The following is a 20,866-nucleotide window of genomic DNA, read 5'->3' as shown; positions in this document are numbered from 1 at the left end:
AGACCAGCACAAATGTGTCTTGGCTAAAAGGGATTCAGTACACTTGGGCTGTTGTGCTATGACCTATGAAGGAAAGATACATAACAGGTGGGAGCCTGAGAGAGCTTCTCAGACATTCGCTTCTGTGTTTTACAGATTTCTTTGCAAGGGTAATAGGCAGCTGCTTCCAATATCCAAAACCATTCATAAATATCACCAAGCTACAGATGCAGTAAGGGATTAGTAAGAATATCACTCAAAAATTAAATAAATGTGTATATGTGTACATGTTAGGAATATTTGCCAGATACTTCCTGTGCTGCTGAAAGGTAATTCATAACTTAAAGTGAGCAGTGACCTTCCTTGCTATTCTCAACTGGTCACTACTAGTCTGGGGGTGATGGAAGGTGAAGGATATGAACCAAGTGCTCCTCACTGATCACTAAGGGCAGCACTTAAAGATACAGGTATCCAACCCAATAGACCAGGTTAAAGAGCAGGAACGACGTGGGGAAAAAGACCCGGGAGTACGAGTCCAGCTCCAAGATGTCTATGTGAATCCGCCCTTTCCTCCATGATCCTGATTTACATTCTTCATAGCAGCAGAAGAAGCTCTGACAGTCTTTGCCATCCAGACACTCATAGACACAGGTATCTTCAAATTCCTGCCAATACACCGAATTGTTTAAAGTGATCATAGCAGGCGGAGGTGGCCTCATATCCAGGAGAGAATAGTTCTGCAGGCACAAGAGCAATACATCAACCAATATGCAATGCAATAAAAACAGCCCAAAGTATCTCAAGCAATAGGTACCTGTTATCTCTGCCCTAGACAGCTATGTTTCCCATTGTATAAGTACTTCTTCACAAGCATGCTTCACATTTGTCACCAATATTTCAAACTATGGCCAAGGTAGAATTTCAATGAATGCTTCCTCAAAGTCATCATTGGCCAAACTGGGTCCTGGACTGACTCCTTTTCCTGTTGGATAATACAGCCTCATAACCTCCTGGAATATGGTATTTCTTAGGCACCTGGGAAGCACATTAGCTTTGCATTTGATGGGTTTGGACATCAAAGCACAAACTTGCCCCAGACCACACATGAGATTGGAGCCCAAAACATCTTCTCCCTCTCTCAGGAGGCTGCTCATTTCTGCTTTCTCTTACTGGTAATGAAAAGGAGTTGAAGTGGTGACAATTTTCATAGAATAGCTGAAAACAGTCCTTTTACTTTGACTAAAGTATAAGCTCTGTCTGAAAAATCTCTCTGATTGTGTCTTCTCACTTGGTCTGGTACCTTTGTCTGTGAATTGTTCTTTGTTTTCAAGGGCATTAAACTTTTCCTCTTTAAAATTTCTTTTCTAGTTTTGTGGAAATTTTATTTTTCTCTGTGTTAAAGGATTTTCACCCCTTCCTTTGGCAGTATCATTTCTACACCAAAGATGTCAATATTTTTTTCCCTTAGCTCCCAGCCCCTGGCTATGTGTGAGAATGTGCTCCTTGGGCCTCAGGCTATTAGTTCCGACTTGTGTCTGTTATTCCACACGACTTGTGTCTGTTATTCCACACGGCCTCTCTCCCTTATGTTTCAGTCGGGTGCTATTTGGAAGCATTTGCTGGCTTCCCACAACTGTAAAAGTGGCTTGCCCACTAACCTTCTGTCAGAACTACCATGATATACACTTGCGAAGTACAGATAACTACAAGTCTCCTTATAAGAAAAAAGGCTGAAAGGCTCTAAATATAAGGCACTGAAAAACAGAAAACCACCTGTGATGTATGGTAGAAGGGGCCTAAAACATTCAGTGTAATTAGGGAATTGATATGGTCTAAAGGAATAAAAACTCCACTCACAAAAGAAGCTTATTATATAAGTAGCAGTTCATATCAGTGATTTAAAATTTAAGTACATGCTTTTGAGTTATCAAAAGAGGTTATAAAACAATATATAGATCATTATTTAGTTCATCTAAAGTATATGAATATATGTTATTTGAATGCTTAGAAAAAAGTTGGACATGTGCATACTATACCCTAATCCCTGAGGAGAAGGATTATGGTTAATTTTGTACTCTATTTTGCAAATGTTCCAAACTGGATATTTAAAAAGTAGCAGCATGTACATCACTCATGGGTCTTCAGTACATGCATATGTAAACAGGAACATCACTTTCAAATTCAAGCTAGTTTAATAAAATTTCTCAGAAACATTAGCACCTATAAAGCTATACATACAGAGGGTGTTTGTAGGCTTATACGCTCAGGAATCCATCTTGAGGAATCTGGGTGTAATAACTGCAAGGAAAAAAAAAGAAAGAAAAAATTAGCACACTGCCATGGGCACCTGCACCCCATATAACTCTAGTTAGAGAAGTCTTTAAGGCATGCCTAAACCAGTCCTTGTCACCTGCAGTGATGAGCTGGAGAAAAGTTGAGGGTTACATTCACATCTCCAGAATTGCTGTCTAGTGTTTTAAAGTCTTATCGAGTTAGCTATTTATATCATGTTTTGTAAGATCCTTAGGAACATGATAGCATTTTAGCACATGTTTATCTTAACATATCCTTACACTACCTCCCAGAAAATATCTGCTATCTTTGCCACTCACCGATGTTTTCTTCTTCGTGACAGTTGGTTTTCTACAGCTTGAATAGTAATTCAGGGTGGCATATTCCATTAGAGCAGCAAAAACGAACAGGAAGCACACGGTCACAAAGAGGTCCATGGCTGTCACATAGGACACTCGTGGCAGGGACTTCCTGGCTATGGTGCTGAGCGTGGTCATGGTGAGCACTGTGGTGATGCCTGTGTGAGGGGAGACAGTCATCAGATGGTGAGAGGATGCCATGTGACAAAAACAAGAGGTCACTCACGATGCCTCACTCTACCGTGACTGCTCAACAGGAATCCTTCTTGGCCACTGCATACCTTATGTAATCTTACTTTTAATTTTAACATCTATACAATTTGTGGGAGGTTACAATAACATTTCTTATAATCACCTTCACAATAACATTAAAATGTGGACAAGTTCTGACTTATATTCAACTTGAGATTTTTCTTCTGTATGATGACATAAAAGTGACATGCATTCAGTAGAAATTGTACTTTAAATTCTAAGGTAGATTTTTTCCTCTGAGTAGCAATGTGTAGTAGATACGCTCTCTCAGTGCCCAGGAGTGTCAGTGAGCTGCAGCTGCCAATCAGCCACAGGATCACCAGAGGGAGCCCCTAAACACTTCACAGTGCACTCCGTTGCTGAGCTAGAAAGTTCAGTAGGTTAGGCATATTAAATACATTTTTGATTTATGATTTTTCAACCAATGATGGGATTTTGGGGGGCATATCTCCATTGAACTTTGAGAATTCTCTGTACCTGAATTGACATATTGTTTGATTTAGTAATTTTCTTATTGTTTGGCATTTTGTCTTTTAAATACTTTTAGTGAAGATACAATTTGCAGTTTTCCTGTGCATTCTGTGCTATTTCACATCTCACTTTTCTCGCATCAGATAAACCCTTTTCTTTCCCTCTCCTTCCCTCCTATCTATCCAATGTGTAAATTCCCACCATTCTTCAAGCCGGAGTCCAGCACCACTCTTTCTGAGCTGCCTTCCCTTGACAACATCCCAGACAGAGTTGATGATATGAGCATCTGCCATCTGTGCCATCTTTGTACTCTGTGTACTACTTTTTTTTTGCATTATCACAGTGAATTGCATCTGTCTTTACATGTCTGTCTCCTCAAATAGATTGTGTGATCTTTAAAAGCAAAATTGGATCTTGCTCATCTTCATTTGCCTATCACCCAGTATAGAAGCCAGCACATTTTAGGTACTTAAGTGAACATTTTGCTTTGAGTGAATCAATTAATTGCTAATACTCACTATTGGTTTGACTTTTACTATTTCATATAGGAGAGTCAACACTAAAGGAGTAATCAAAGACTGTGGAAATAATTAAGTTAGCAATGGATAGTTCAAAAGGAAAACAAATGAAAAAGGGGATGAAGACCACTGAACATGAAGAGTGAAATAAAGAAGACTATAACATGAGGCATGTTAAGGCTCAGTGCCTCCTGGAGGGACTCCCTGGGAAATCAGCCCTGCCAGAGCTATGGAATGGGGAAGGTCAGCGTCATGGACCACAGAATCATAGGCACCTGGATGTTAACACTGCATTGCAGTACTACTCAGAATTAGGTACACTTGACAGATGAATGACATGACTTCTCATCTTGCAGTTGCGTCACCCTCTTTTAGTTCTTCCCTGCACCTGCTCAAGGCATTTCGGCCAGGGGAAGTTGTGGAACGAACTCAAAGCACCAGGGTGGACAGTTTGACTTAGCATATTGACTTGGAAGTCCAAGCTCTCAGCCTTGCCCTGCACCTTCTCTGCATTTGGTAATGGGGTATCAATTATCTTCTTTGATTTTTTTTAAAGCAATATAATAAGAATAGGATCCCTGTCTCTCCTTTACATGAGGAAGTTGCAACGCTTCATTTAAACATGCTGTGTGAGTAGGACTGCAAATTGGCACAACAGTTATGGAAATTGGTATGGAGATTCCTCAGAAAACTTGGAATGGAACCACCATTTGACCCAGCTATCTCACTCCTAGGTTTATCCCCAGAGGATTTAAAAATCAGCATACTGCTATAATGATACAGTGGCATCAGTGTTTATAGCAGCTCAATTCACAATAGTTAAACTATGGAACCAACCTAGATGCCCTTCAACAGATGAATAGATAAAGAAAATGGGATACATATACAAAATGGAATATTATTCAGCCTTAAAAAAGAATGAAATTATGGCAGTTGCAGGTAAATGGATGGAGCTGGAGAATATTATGCTTAGTGAAATAAGCTAAACTCAAAAAAACAAAGGCTGAATGTTTTCTCTGACAAGCAGATACTGATCCATAATGGCGCAGGGTGTGTGTGTGTGTGTGTGTGTGTGTGTGTGTGTGTGTGGTGTGAATGAAGGGACTTTGGATTGTGCAGAGGGGAGTTGGGGGGGGGAGGCTATCTGGGGATGGGAAGGACAGTGGAATGAGATGGAAATTTCTACCCTATATACATGTATGATTATACTAATGGTCAGACTCTGCATCGTGTTCAGCCAGAGGAAGGAGAAGTTGTGCTCCATTTGTGTACAATGTTTAAAAATCATTCTACTGTCATGTATAACTAATTAGAACAAATTAAAAAATAAAAAAAACTTTAAAAAATGCTGTGTAAACTGGAAAAGTCTACATTAATTCCAGATATATGTTTATGGGAAAAGCTCTTATAATAAATATCTAATTTAACCTAAAACATGGGGTGACCATGTCATGTCTAAAAAGAAATTCAAAATCTTAGTTTCTATTTCAGTGAAGTTATCTATTTTGTTCATCATTTGTCACTACTGGCCAGTATTCTGTGTGCAGTGAGTGGCTACATCTCTGTTCCACTCTGCCATCCCCCCAGCCCCTGCAACCCACACAAACTATACAATGCTGAGAAGAAAATAAAAATTTGGATGGGGAAGTCTTGCTTAGTATGGTATCTAAGCTACACAGCCAACAGGGTTACTCTTGAAAGCTGGTTGGCACTGTAGTCTCATCTCCCTCCAATGGGAAAGCACCAGGGCATTCAAAAGGAATCTCAGGTGGTTCTAACACATGTATGATTATTTGGAGAATGTCTGGCCTCACAGGACCCCAGAGCAACTTTCTTTTTGACCTCAGAGGGATGGATGAGTACAGGTTTTTACATCTTACTTAAGTCAGAAACCAAGAGTATTTTTAGTGTCCCCCACTTCAGGGCAATGCCCTTGAGATCCATTCAAATTGCTGCTGTACTAATAGTTTGTTCCTTTCTATTGGGAAGCATTGTTCACTCCATGTCTGGGTTTTGCCAGAGTTTCTTAATCATTATTTGTTGAGGCATCTTCCTGCCAGGATTTGGCTATTACAAACACAGTTTTCATGAAGATTTGTGTTAACCTACCTATATTATCCTACTTGAAGTGACTTTCTTATAGACAGATCATAGTTGGTTCTTGTTTTATCTTTTATTCACTGTCAACTTCTTTTTAATTGGTATTTTCTGATGATTTATGTTGGATAATTATTAATGTTTCAGACATACAATCTCATTTAGTTATTTAGTTTTGTGTTTTCTGTTTGTTCACTATTTTTTGTCTTTTTTTTTTCTGCCCTCCCTTAGGCACTGCACCAATTTGTAGAATTTAGTCTTAATCTGTTTACTTTTTATTTGTTTATTTACTTTTTTGTCGCCCTGGGCTGAACCCACAATTCTGTGCCCACTGAGTTATATAATCAGTCCCCACCACATTTATGAATGTGTCACTTTGTGTAATTTGTAGTGGTTCCTCTGAGTATTAAATATATTATACATACATAATTTATAACCTATTGTCAGGTTTGCTGGTTTGAATAAAGAGAAGAAGATTCTAATGGTCTTAATCATTTCCCTGAAATATTTAAGAACTACAGCAGGCAGTATTATGATTTTGGGCTTGAACTATTACAAAGAAATTAGAAAACTCAAAAGGACATTGAAAATCTATTTTACTTACTCATATCTTCACTATTTGCATTAGTTTTTTCTGCCTTCTTATTGTTCCAAATATTGTTTGCTCATTATTTAATTTCTATTTCAAGAAGTATTTTTGGTCATTATTCTGAGGTGCATCGATTGCTGACAAATAATATATGGACTTCTTCTTTTTCTGGAAAGATAGTCTTATTGGGTGTAGAAAACTGAGTAAACAATCTTTTCCTTTCAGTAGTTGGCCTTCATGATTTGGGTGAGAAATTGTCATTCATGCTGTTTTTTATTTTCTAGAGATAGTGCCATTAAAAAAAATTCTTTGTATTTATTTTGTTTGGGGCTTCCTTAGCTTCTTGAATATGCAAATTTTATACCTTTCGACAAATTTGAGAATTTTTTAGCCATTATTCCTTTGAATACTTTTTCAGCTTCATCCTCTTCTCCTGGAATTTCAGTGACACATGTTAAGCTGTTTCTGATCATCTCACAAGTCCCCAAACTCAATTTATTGGTATCTTTTCAGTCTATTTTCTCTCTGTTGCTTAGATTAAGTAATTTTTTCTTGTCCTATGTCAAAGTTCTTTCTGATTCTTTCCTTAGTCCCTCCATTCTATTTTGAACATTCTCCTAAGTTCTTAATTCTGGTATGGATACCTTTGATTCTAAAACTTTCACTTGGTTCTCCTTATATCCTCTACTACCTTGATGAAGCTTTTTATTTTATTTTATTTTTTTACATAGCTCCTGTGTATCTGTAATTCATCAATGAAGCATGTTTATGCTGCTACTTTAAAATCCTGGTCAGATAATTCTGAGTCATCTCAATATTGACATAGTTTCTTGTATAATGGGTGATATTTGATAGTATCTTGGATATTCTGGGTATTATTTTATAAGATTAAAAATAATCATTATACTACAAAATTGAAAAGTACCCATACTTATAGCATATTTAGACCAGAAACCATCAATACAAAGATTTATAAATAAAAATTTCTGTACATCAAAAACATTAAAAAGGAAAAAAGGAGGGAGAAACTATACATTGGAGATGATACCTTTATTGTGTACAAAAAAAACAAATCTTCATGATGTTATATTATTGACTCCCCTAGCAAGAAATACCTGTTTGGTCAAGATATTTTTATGTCATAAATGTTTCAAAGTTTTCTTTTTTTGTTTCTAGTCTAAGAAGTTTTTATTTAACCCAATATCAAACTCCTATTTTTTTTCTTCAAGAATATTCACATTTTTAGCTTTGCCATAAATCTTTGATCCATGTAAATTTTTTTTTTTTGAGTATAGTGAAGACACAAGTTGAAGTCTATTTATATGATGGATTTTGGGTTCTATAATATCAAATAGTCACAGACATGGATAGTATCGTGTAGATCCTCTATCCTTTTACTGATTTTTGTGTGTGCTTGTTTATGCATATTCCTTATCCACAGGAGTTATATCCTAGGACCTCTAGTGGATACTCAAAACTGCAGATATTACCAGACCTTATATACACTGTTTTTTTCCCTATTCAGACAAATCTATGATAAAGCTTTATTTATAAACTAGGTACAGTAAAATATTAATAATAACTAATAAGAGTGTAGAACAATGATAGCAATACACTATAATAAATTATCTGAATGTTCTTTTTCTCTTAAATATCTCATTGCACTGTACTAAACTTCCTCTTCCTATGATAATGTGAGATAATGCAATGTCTACATGATGAGATGAATTGAGGTGAGGATATGGGTGTTGTGATTTCAGCTTGTCTGAAATCATTATTAATAATGATTTGTTTTTTAAAAAGTCAGTTATTGACTTTTTCATTATCAATAACTTTCATCTTTTCACTTAAAGTAAGTATTTTTTTGGCTTCTCATTGGCATATTCAGATTGCCAGTGTTACTATTGCATTTTGAGGCATAGCTAAGTAAAATAAGAGTTACTTGAATAGAAGTAATTTGATACTATTATAAGTGACCTGATAACTGAGATGGCTACTAAGTGACTAATGGGTGAGGAGTATATATACTATGAATATTCTGGACAAAGGGATGATTCACATTCCAGGTGGGATGACATGATGTGGTGCAAGATTCATTATGCTACTTAGAATGGTGTAAAATTTAAAACTTATAAATTATTTATTTCTGGGATTTTTCATTTAATATTTTTGGATTATTGTGACTGTGGGCCACTGAAACCATAGAAAGCAAAACTGAATCGGGGCTGGCTCATAATGATAACTAATATTTGTAATTATGAGGATATAAGTCCAATAGTAGTTGCTAAATTTATATACATATCATTGCCTGCTGATTTACCAATTCTATCATGTATTTTCTATAAGAATGTGAAACCAATATTGGCAGAAGATATTGCAGGGTAATTAATCTCAGCAAATAGTACTTCACTGTCAAATAAAGAATAAAAAAATCACAGGGAAAACATAATGTAACATGAGAGACTTTGTGAGGATTTGGAATTGAGGCAGCTTCCCCTTTTCTAAAGAAACTATTTTTTTTGGGAAATAACCTCTATATTCATTATCATACTATTACCTGTTACCACAAATAAAAACATTGAAAGTTAGGTGAAATTTTAACCATAAAAACCTGACATAAAATGTTGAACAAGCTAACATTACTATAATTTTTTGTTAAGAGGATTTTGAGGACCACAGAAAACTCATGAAAAGACACAGAAAGCTTTCATATGTGGATTATAGCTGGAAAGAATGATTATTTTCTTATTTGCTGTCAAAATTGCTAAGTAGAACTTCTTTTATTGAGAAACTATTTTACTAATACAGTGTCTTTCATCCTCAAATGTCTGAAGGAAGTTTTATTTTCTGAAACTAAATGAGACTTTCAAGTTGACAGGTTACAAAATGAAACTACATTTTTTGATGGCATTAATCTTAAGGCTTAGTAACAGATTATGCAGGTGATTTATTCCAAACACCTAATCTGTCTTAAATTAAGTAGCACACATGAAATTTCATTGTCAGAAAGAACAACCTAACTTAGATACTTCAAAAAATATTCTAAGCATGGTTAAGTAACTCTCAAATCAGATCAATTGCTTTGAACCAAATCTCTTTAATTGTAGGTACCTTAAAAATATTTCTGAGTTAAAATCATACAAAATGGTGGAAGACTTTTTTTTCACACTTACCTAATGCTGTTCTTGCTGGTGTAGCATCTTTTTTAATCCAAAATGACACCCAGGATAAAACCACAGTCAGTATACAGGGAATGTATGTCTGAATAGTAAAGTATCCCATTCTTCTGCTCAATTCAAAATATATAGTCATGACAACATAATCTCCTGTAACAAAATATTGTCAAAATTAAGGCAACTTTCATGGGTTAACAAATGGTTTGGGGGAACTAATTTATAATTTGTTTTGAAAACAGAAAACAAAAACGAATGACTTGTATAAAAATGTACAACTACAACAATATCAAATCAGGTAAGTGATCAAAATGTTGGTATTCTCAAACTGAACTTTTGTAGTATTCATGGCTTTGCATGGCATTTCTGGTTTACTGTAAAGGATACAAAAATAGACATATTAATTTCTTGAGGTGGCAGACATGCACAAATACCCCTTGATAGGCCTTGACTTGATGAACTATCATTACCAGGTTCTATTTGTATGTTGCATAAGTTTAAAATCAAGGGTAGTAACCATCAAACAGATCCAAGGTCATTTTAAGGAGAATTTTCCCCCCAATAATAAAACAGCTATCATATCATACATAAACTTGTGTAACCATATTGCCTTTTTATTGTCATATCATGAATTTCAGTTTAACAACTTTACACTTCTCATTTTATTTACAAATTTTATATTTATCTCATCCTGTAAGACTGTAGCACTTAGGCTGTGCCCACCTAAAAGAAAAAAAGAATTTCAAGGCACTCTGTTCTCTCCTACTAAAGCAAAGCCATGCCATAAAGGGGTTGGGAACAATGTAGATGTTACTAGAGATTCCATAATTTTCCCTGGGAGTAACATTTTTTATGTGCTATATGTTTCATACTAAAATCTCTCTATTCATTTATTTCCTAGGTAACCTCCTTCTGAGATTTTATTTCTACTCATCTTCCCCATTTAAATCCTCCACCTCTCAGTCTGCTGGAAAAGGCCTTGCAGTGTCTGCAAGTCATCATGTCCAGAATAGAATCCCCCCCACCGCCCCCCACACCAACCCCCTCCCCCATATCTGGTTCTCATTCAGGTCCTCTGATCTCTTGCTCAAGGTGGCAACCCAGAAGGCATTTTGGACTATTCTTCCTTTCTTCTTAATGGTTTCAGCTGCAACATCATCCTCATATCCTCCAGGCTACCATCTCCTGTCATAATCCCAAGATTGTTTTTTAATGACAGTCTTGTTCTGCTCCAAACCATGCGCAAAGAGAATCGATTATAATGCAAATACCATCATATTCTTCCCTTTATAATCCTTCACCAATATCTTGTCCTTGTACAATCATCACATTTTTACTGTGGTCCACAACATTCTGTATTAAACACTCCTTGTTCTCTACATTCTTGGCATCTATCCCAGTCCTCAGACCTACCGGGATCTTTCCCCAAAGGCTACTTATTCCCTCCCCTTCTGCCTACAATGCTCTTCTTTTACCTTTTTCTGTATCCAAGTAGCTACTATTTTTTAATATCAGCTTAAAATTTACTTAGTTCCCTAAGAAGCCTTTCCTGTCCCCTCCTTCCCAAGAGTTCTAAGGATTTATTTATTTATTTATTTATTTATATTTTGGTACTAACCAGGATTGAGCACAGGGGTGCTGTACTGAGCTACGTTTTCAGCCCTTTTAAAATCTTTTTACTTTGAGACAAGAGGTTAAGTTGCTAAGACCTCTCAAACTTGTGATCTACTTTAGCCTTCCCAGTCACTTTGATTAGAGGCATGTGCCACCCTGCCCCATGATGATTTTGTTTTTATAAAACAATAAAATGTTGAAGATATAGAATATATCACTCTTGTTCACTAGTACTGCTTAGTGACAAGCAACCAGTTAGTGTTTGCTGAATGAACTGATCATCACCATAGCCCCAACTTTACATAAAAAAATGACAGGTAAACTTGAGCCCACATGAAAACTTTCAATTAACTAGAATATTTTTGCAAGATGTGTTATTCTATTATAGTAACATTCAGGACTGTTGGTAGAAACCTCAATTTTGAGATAATTTTCTGAGAAACATTTAAAATTTTGCAAATTAGAATTTCAGTATAAAACAATCAGGATAATTAACCTGAAGCAATAAAATACGTCAAAAATAGGGTTGGGGTTGTAGCTCAGTGGTAGAGCACTTGCCTAGCATGTGTGAGGCCCTGAGTTCGATCCCTAGCACCAAATAAAACTAAATTAACATTGTATAAACTAAATAAAGTATTGTGTCCATCTACAACTAAAAATATATTTTTAAAGACCCTCAAAAATATTTTTATAAATATTGTTAATGTCAGAGTTATATCATTTTCTGGAAAAATATTATTGAATTATGTTATTTTTTTTAAAAGAGAGAGAAAGAATTTTTTAATATTTATTTTTCAGTTTTCGGTAGACACAACATCTTTATTTTATTTGTATGTGGTGCTGAGGATTGAACCCAGTGCCCCATGCATGCCAGGCGAGCTCGTTACCACTTGAGCCACATCCCCAGCCCTGAATTATGTTATTTTTAAAATGTGCATTAATTTTTACGTAAAATTTCAGTCAAAACTGTATGAGAAAACAAACAAAAATAAAATGTAATGAATCACATTTAAGAGTTATGAAGACAGCCCAAATGGAATATTCAAAGAATAGAATAATTCATGAAATTACCACCATTGTAAATTCCTGAAGAAGAACCAGATGGAGAATTCCAGACCAGACGCACATTTCAGTTTAGCAAATCCATCTGCTTTCTCACTACTTGAGGGGATGAGACTCTTCACATCAGTGATCAGCATATTTATTTGCCTAACTCAAGAGATCTTCTTGGACGACCTATAGTCAGCCATCACCCTGGATACTGGGTGCCCTGACTTCTTTTCCTTTTTATGACTATGGTTCTGCCTTACCTGGAAGTAGGTGCTTTGCAGGAGAAAGGCAGCAGCAGCAGCGGTATTGAGTATAAAAGTGAAGGTGTACATGACACTGTCAATGATAGAGGGAGGCATCAGAGTCCCAGTGATGAGTACATGAATGGAGGTGTGCCTGACTCTGTCATAGTGCAAGGAGGCAGCAACGCCAAAATCCTGTTGTTGTTCATGAATGGGAGGCTGTAAAATAACTCCTGAACACGGTTCCTCTAAACATATTCAGAGGAAAGCCTAAAGCTGAAGCATAGATTTCAAGTTCCAAATACTTGCTTTAATTATTTTATTAAGCAGCAATTCATCCTACACAATTGCCCTTTAGCACTGAATCTATTAATAATAATTTTCCCCAGGTCAAGGGTGACTATAAAGAGAAATTATAAAGTTGTTTTGAAGTATCACAGTGAAACAGTTAGGACTTTCCTTTCCTTTTCTTTCCCCTTCTTTCCTTCCTTTGTTCATAAATTCTCTATCTGAGAGTTCCTAGAACTAAGGACAGAAGGATACACATTTACTCTGATTCCAAGAAGGACTCTCCACAGGGTCAATTTCAGACAAGTCAGAGACAGCAACAAAGCCAGTCACGTGGGACATTACAGTTGGTCTAGATTGGATGACTGCTTGTTATTGGACAATTATACTTCAACTTGGGAAGATTCATGAAAGAAAAGGACAGTTTCCAGGGAGGTAGTGGATGGAAGACAATTTCCAGAAGAGGGGATACCATTCACAAAAGAAAGAGTGTGCTCGCCAGAGATTATAGAGATACTCTGACCCAGAAATATCATGAACAATTTTCTAGTCATTTTATTTAAAAAAATCTATATTAAGGTATATGTACATGTTTTTCAGAGAAAGTAAAATTATTCTACACTTATGCTTTATGCAATTACTTTATTGTAAAATCAAAGGGCATGGTGACTTCAAAGACCTTTAAATTTCACTGAATTTTATGCCTGAAATAACATCATATTAATGAATCCTTAGGCAGATAATAAATTGTTACTGAAAAAGGAAGGTGATAGGAGTGTTATTTTTTTCTAAAAGTGTTCAGCAACTGCTGGATAACATCCTTTGGGTTATATTCACAAAATAACATGTATTTAAGCAAACTTACAATATTAAAATTCTAGGTTTCTGTCTTAAAATTTGCCAACAAAAATTATCCTCTTTTTAAAAACATAATCTTGTTTCTGGAAGAGATATCTTCCCAGAAAATTAAGAAAAGAAAAATTTTTATAAAGCTCTTTAATATATTTCTAATGTGGATGTCTTTGAGATAATCCCATCTGAATTTGTCATCCCATTTTAGCGGAAAGGTTGGAGGCTCATAAATGTGTTTTCAGCATTGTAACTGCTCCAGGGTCTCTAGCCACATCTTCCTGGATGCCTCAGCATTGTTCTCAGAGTATACCATTTCAAAGCCCTTATTTATTCTGTGTCACAGATACCCTCAATTCTTTGTTATACCTTAGGCATCAAAAACATCCTTTGAATCTCTTGTCAATATCACTTTATTTCCTCTTCTGATGATTCTCTCTTCTCTTCCTCTTATAGATATGCCTACCCTGGAGTCTTTTGAAAAATCACCTAAAGTCACTACTCCTTAAAGAAAAGAAAAAAAGGCACCCAGACCTGATAATTAGCAAGCAATGCATAGCACAGTAAAAGCCTCCATTTTATTCTTAAATTTTCCTTGGGAAGGCATTTTTAAATTTTCTTTATGGCACCCATTCATGCAAAAAGGCCTTAATTTTAGGGAAATTGAATTCATCAACCTATTGTTTTATTGTGGTGTCCTTTATATCATCCTTGAGAACTTGTTCTCTGAGCCAACATCAAATTTTCTTATATGAGTTTTACTTTTTCTCTCCAGTTGTCCTTACATGCAATGGATTGTTCTCCAAATTGAGTTTTTAAAATTCTATGATTTGTTGTCACAGCATTACTACTAGGTAACTACAAATATGTAGATTTGTGCTTGTTACAATTATGACATGTTTTCAACCATTCTAATGGTGGCAGACAATGCCCAAGGTGCCCTCCTATTAGTGATGCATTTGTGTAATTCCTTCCACCTGAGTGTGGCCAGAACCTGTGATTTGGTTGTAGCCAATCAAACACAACCTACCCATGTTTTGATTAAATTACTTTATATGGAAATGGTGAATGTATTATGTAAGTATAATCATGATAACCAACCTACTGATTTCAAGTTAACACAGAAAGAGATTACCCTGAATGGTTCTGACTAAATGCTCTTCAAAAGAGGGTCTTTCATGAAAACAGATATTCTCCTCTACTGAGCTACATCCAGAACCTTTTCTTATTTTTAATTTTGAGAAAGGGACTTGCTAAGTTGCCCAGGCTGGTTTTGAACTAGCACTCCTCCTACCTTAGCCTCCAAGTCACTGGGATTATGGCATGCCCCATCATGCATGGTTCTCCTCTGGTCTTCAAGAAGCCAGGAACCATTAGCTCTATAGCATCAGATAATAATGAATTTTGTCTGCCAATAGCATGACTGAGTTCAGAAGTAGTTTCCCAGCCAACATCCTGGATAAGAATGAATCTCATCTAACCGTTCAATGGCAGCCTTGTTGGAGCCTGAAGAGGACCCAGCCAAGCCATACCTGAGTCACAGAAATCATTGGACTATAAATGCATTTGTATTATGCCACTATGTTTGTAGCTATTTGTTTCAGATAAATGAAAACTAATAAAATGGCCCTGATCACTTACAGAAAAGTTCCCAATCTTAGTATTCCTTTCCAGATCTCTCATGGCTACTCTTGGATCTTTGTGCTTCAATATAAATGATAGAATCATTTTGAAAAGTCCCTTAAGAAGCATTGTTTGTATCTTGATTGGAGTTCATTATTTCACTTTTTTTCCATTTTAAAAAATCATCTTTATTTTCTCAATTTTTTAAAAAAAATTATTTGTTTTAATTAGTTATACATGACAGCTGAATGCATTTCAGAATGCATACACAGAGTGTGTGTACACAAATGGAACACAACTTTTCATTTTTCTGGTTATACATGATATAATAGAGTCACACCATTCATGAAATCATATATATACCTAGGATAATGATGTCCTTCTCATTCCACCACCTTTCCTATCCCCATACCCACTCCTCTCCCCTTACTCCCATCTACCCAATCCAAAGTTCCTCCATTCTTCCTTTGCCCTGCCCCCTCCCATTATGGATCAGAATTCACATATCAGAGGCCTCTGTTTTTTTTTTTTTTTTTTTTGCGATTGGTTTATTTTACTTAGCATGATATTCTGATTGGAGTACATTATTTATCTTTATGTATTTAGTTCAATGTGGCTACCTGTTATGGTTTGAATTTGCAATGTCCTCCAAACTCTTGTGTTGAAAGCTTGGTCTCCAGTGAAGCAATGCTTAGAGGTGGGGCATTGAGGAAGTGATTGTATATGAAGACTCTAATATCATCAGTGGGTTAATTGATAGCTGAATGTACTACTAAGAGGTGGTGCAAACTTTAGGGAGTGGGGCATGGTTGGAGGAAGTAGCTTACTAGGGTCATGCCTTGGAAGGCCATTTATTGTTCCAGAGCCTTTCTTCTGCTACTATCTCTGTTTCCTGCTTTCCCTGAGCTGAGCATCTGTCTTCTGTCACCCTACCACCAGGATGCTTTGCCTCACCTTGGGCCCCAAAGCAATGGAACCAGCCAACCATAGACTGAAATCTCTGAAACCATAAGCCCAAATAAACCTTTCCTCATTAGTTGATTATTTGGGTATTTGTCACAGTAACAAAAAGCTGATTAACATACTGTCTGAATATAGTGCAGTTAAGAAAACAAAAATTTGCCATTTTTCAAGGAAATATTGAATTGCTTCTAAATAGTCTTGGAAAATCTTTTGTTATGTTTGGTTCTTAAAATATGTTTATTTATATTTCTATAGATAATAATACTATTTTATAGATACCTTTTATGATGTTGATATATGTTCCTGTTATCCCTAGATTTTCTAGTGTTTTGAAAATGAAGGGGTGCTGTATTTTGTTGAATGATTTTTCTGCATCTATGAGATGGTCATATGGTTCTTATCTTTAAGTCTATTGATGTGATGAATTACATTTATTGATTTCCTTATGTTGAACCAATCTTGTATCCTTGGGATGAACCCCACTTGATCATGGTGTACTATCTTTTTGATATGTTATTGTATTCAATTTGCCAGAATTTTATTGAGAATTTTTGCATCTATGTTCATTAGAGATATTGGTCTGAAGTTTTCTTTCTTTGATGTGTCTTTGCATGATTTTGGAATTAGGGTGATACTGGCTTCATAGAATGAGTTTGGAAGTGCTATCTATGCTAAACCCCAGGCTAACATCATTCTAAATGGAGAAAAAATTGAAAGCATTCCCTGGAACAAGACAGGGATGCCCTCTTTTACCACTTCTATGTAACATAGTTCTTAAAACACTGGCCAGAGCAATTAGACAGTTGAAAGAAATTAAAGGGATACGGATAGGAAAAGAAGAACTCAAATTAGCACTATTTGCCCATGATACAATTCTATATTTAGAAGACACAAAAAATTCCACCAGAAAACTTCTAGAACTAATAAATGAATTCAGCAAAGTAGCAGGATGTAAAATCAGCACCTGTAAATCAAAAGCTTTTCTATATATCAGTGACAAATCCTTTGAAAGGGAAACAAGGAAAACAATAGCCTCAAAAAATATTTGAGAATGAACTTGAATAGGCAGAACTAATATTGTCAAAATGACCATACTACCAAAAGCACTATACAGATTTAATGCAATTCCAATCAAAATCCCAATGACATTCCTCTTAGAAATAGAAAAAGCAGTAATGAAATTCATCTGGAAAAATAAGAGACCCAGACTAGCTAAAGAAATCCTTATAAAGAAGAGGGAAGCAGGTTGCATTCCTATACCAGACCTTAAACTATACTACAGAGCAACAGTAACAAAAACAACATGGTATTGGCACCAAAGTAGACTGGTAGATCAATGGTACAGAATAGAGGACATGGAGACAAACTCACATAACTACAGTTATCTTATATTAGACAAAGGTGCCAAAAACATACATTGGAGAAAAGATAACCTTTTCAACAAATGGTAAAACTGGAAATCCATATGCAACAAAACAAAATTAAACCCTTATCTCTCACCATGCACCAAACTCAACTCACAGTGGATTAAAGACCTAGGAATTAAAACAGAGACACTTTTTTAGAAGAAAAAAAAAGTAGGCCCAAATCTTCATCATGTTGGATTAGGCCCCAACTTCCTTAATAAGATTCCTATAGTACAAGGATTAATATCAAGAATCAATAAATGGGATGGATTCAAACTCAAAAGCTTCTTCTCAGCAAAAGAAACAATCTGTGAGTTGAATAGAGAGCCTACAATTTGGGAACAAATTTTTACTATATATACATCAGATCGAGCACTAATCTCTAGGATATATAAAGAACTCAAAAATCATAATACCAAAAAAACCCCCAAATAACCAAATCAATAAATGTTCCAAGGAACGGAACAGACACTTCTCAGAAGATGATATACAATCAACAAATATATGAAAAAATGTTCAACGTCATCTCTAGCAATTAGAGAAATGCAAATCAAAACGACTCTAAGATTTCTATTTGCTATTATGAAGACAAACAGCAATAAATGTTGGTAAGGATGTGGGGAAAAAGGCACACTCATACATTGCTGGTGGGACTGTAAAATGGTGCAGCCAATATGGAAAGCAGCATGGAAATTTCTTGGAAAACTGGGAATGGAACCACTTTTTTAACCCAGCTATCCCACTCCTTAGTCTATACCCAAAGGACGTAACAACAGCATACTAGAGGGACATAGCCACATCAATGTTTATAGCAGCACAATTCACAATAGCTAATCTGTGGAACCAACCTAGATGCCCTTCAGTTGATGACTTGATAACAAAAATGTGGTTATATACAAAATGGAATACTATTCAGCATTAACAGAGAATAAAATCATGGCATTTGCAGGTAAATGGATGGTGCTGGAGAATATAATGCTAAGTGAAGTTAGCCAATCTCAAAAAACCAAATGCCAAATGTTTTCTCTGATATAAGGATGCTCATTCATAATGGGGTTGGTGGGGGGGAGCATGGATGGATTAGACAAACTCTGGATAGAGCAAAGTGGAGGAAGGGAAGGGAGGGGGCATGTGGGTAGAAAAGATGATGGAATGTGATGGTCATCATTATCCTAAGTACATGTATGGAGTCACAAATGGTTTGACTCTACTTTGTGTACAACCAGAGATATGAAAAATTGTGCTCTATATATTAATATGACTTGTAAATGCATTTTGCTATCATTCATAATGAATTAGAATAAAATAATAATATTTTATTTTTTTGCATTATATAAGTCTATATTGCTGTTATATATAAGTAAATTATTTTTACTTTTGATTTTACATGCAAAACTTATTAACTTTAATGTTTTCATAGATCATGTCATTTGGATTTTCTAGGTAAAATATCTTAACTTTATACTGTGAAGGAATATAGTTAAATATGAAGTAAACTTGAACATACTTTTCTTGTTTTAATTTTCTCTTTTTGATTCACTGTAACTTTAATACATATCTGTCCTATTTGCCTTAGTCTAGTCTCCAGATTTATGACTTTCTTCATTTCAGGATTTTTTTCCATACTGCCTTTAAATATTCTATTTGTTTTCATCTATCTTTCCCAGGAATATTAATTATGTGTTTACTGACACTCTCTGTTCAATTTATATGTTTATTATTCTCTTCTTAACTCTTCATTGTTTGGGTTCATTCCTCTGGTTATAATGCTAACAGATTAGATTTTATTTTTTGTTATTTCTAATGTGGTTTTCATTTGTTTTATAATTTTATTTCTTCCTTTTATGCATTTTTCATTTTTAATGATTTTATTTATATTTCCCCTGCCCTGATATCTCCCACCCTGCTTTATATTTCTTCTCTTAGTATCTCTTTCTAGGTTTCCTTTGTCTTCTTTTTGGCTATTTTAATGGTGAGCTCAAATTTTTTATAGTTAGTTTAAAATCACAGGAAAAATTCATTTGGAATATTATTAAGACATCTATCCTCCATTGCATTTGCAGTGTTTCATATTGTCCTGTTCTTGTGCTGTGGCATCAATGCATAGATCCCATGTGTATTACTAACTCCGCTTTCACTGGGAGCATTTAATGGGAGATCTATTGTAAGGATCCCACCAGCAGAGATCATTCAACTCAGCCATAGTGGGTTGACTCAAAAAGCCCTCAACTGTCTAGCCCTCTGTGGGTTTTTCTTTGAGTATTCTCTCTTATCCTTATTTTTGGGTTCTCTTCACTGCAACCTACATAAGTGAGTATCCCAGCCTTGAGATGTCCTCCCTTCTAGTCTTTTGTTTTCTAAAAGATCTCATCTAATTTCAGAATTATAAATGCTATCAATGTCTCAAAGCCTTGATCAATTTCAGGATCCTCAGACTTTTATATCCTAACATCACCTCAATAATATCCACAAGGGTATGAAAGGCATTTCAAATTCCATAGGCTCTAAGACCTCTGCTTCTTTTGCTTCCACTATTACATGCATCTCTGTGTACAATGAACCCAGCTCTGCAAATGTCAACTCTGTCCTTCTTGTTACTCAGATCTTGATAAGGCTGGAATACTGGTTTCCCAATATTGGTATGTTGGAACCTAATAGCATTAGGGAGTAGGACATTTGGAGCATGATTAAGTCATGAGGTCTCCACCCTCACATGTGAGATTACTGCCCTTATAGAACACGTTGAAGGAAGCTGCCTTGCTCATACACCATGTGGGCATATAGAAAGAAGACAACCTCTATGAGGAACAGACCATCACTAGCAGCATTCTGATGCCTTGATCTTGGACTTACCAGCTCACAGAACTGTAGGAAATGAATTTTTGGTGATTATAAATTATACAGTCTAAGATATTTTGTTATAGAAATAAGAACAGACAGAACTTCAGAGTCATACTTGATACCTCTCTTCCCATCATCTTATATATTTAAATTATTTAAAAATCCTTAAAATATATTCAGATTCCAAACACATTGTATCCCCTCAAATACACAAGTGATGTCTAACCTGATTAATCTGTGATTCTTATATTGCCTAAATT

General features: G+C 35.6%; 1 protein-coding gene across 1 annotated transcript in view; it reads right to left on the bottom strand.

Annotated features, from left to right (window-relative positions):
* Window positions 1-434: 434 nt before the first annotated feature.
* The window catches only part of GABRG3 (gamma-aminobutyric acid type A receptor subunit gamma3), a gene marked incomplete at both ends in the record, with an annotated part of 590,298 nt that continues 569,866 nt past the window's right edge, over window positions 435-20,866 (bottom strand). The window contains 4 exons of the mRNA XM_081291365.1: window positions 435-716; window positions 2,218-2,277; window positions 2,592-2,788; window positions 9,731-9,883. Coding sequence (XP_081147491.1) covers window positions 435-716; window positions 2,218-2,277; window positions 2,592-2,788; window positions 9,731-9,883 — 692 coding nt within the window. The remainder of the gene's footprint in view (window positions 717-2,217; window positions 2,278-2,591; window positions 2,789-9,730; window positions 9,884-20,866) is intronic.

This window comes from Spermophilus citellus (genome assembly GCF_964194105.1).
Source record: "Spermophilus citellus genome assembly, chromosome: 4".
NCBI lineage: Eukaryota > Metazoa > Chordata > Mammalia > Rodentia > Sciuridae > Spermophilus > Spermophilus citellus.
Note: the sequence above shows the minus strand (reverse complement) of the source record. Positions and strands in the feature narration are given on the sequence as shown.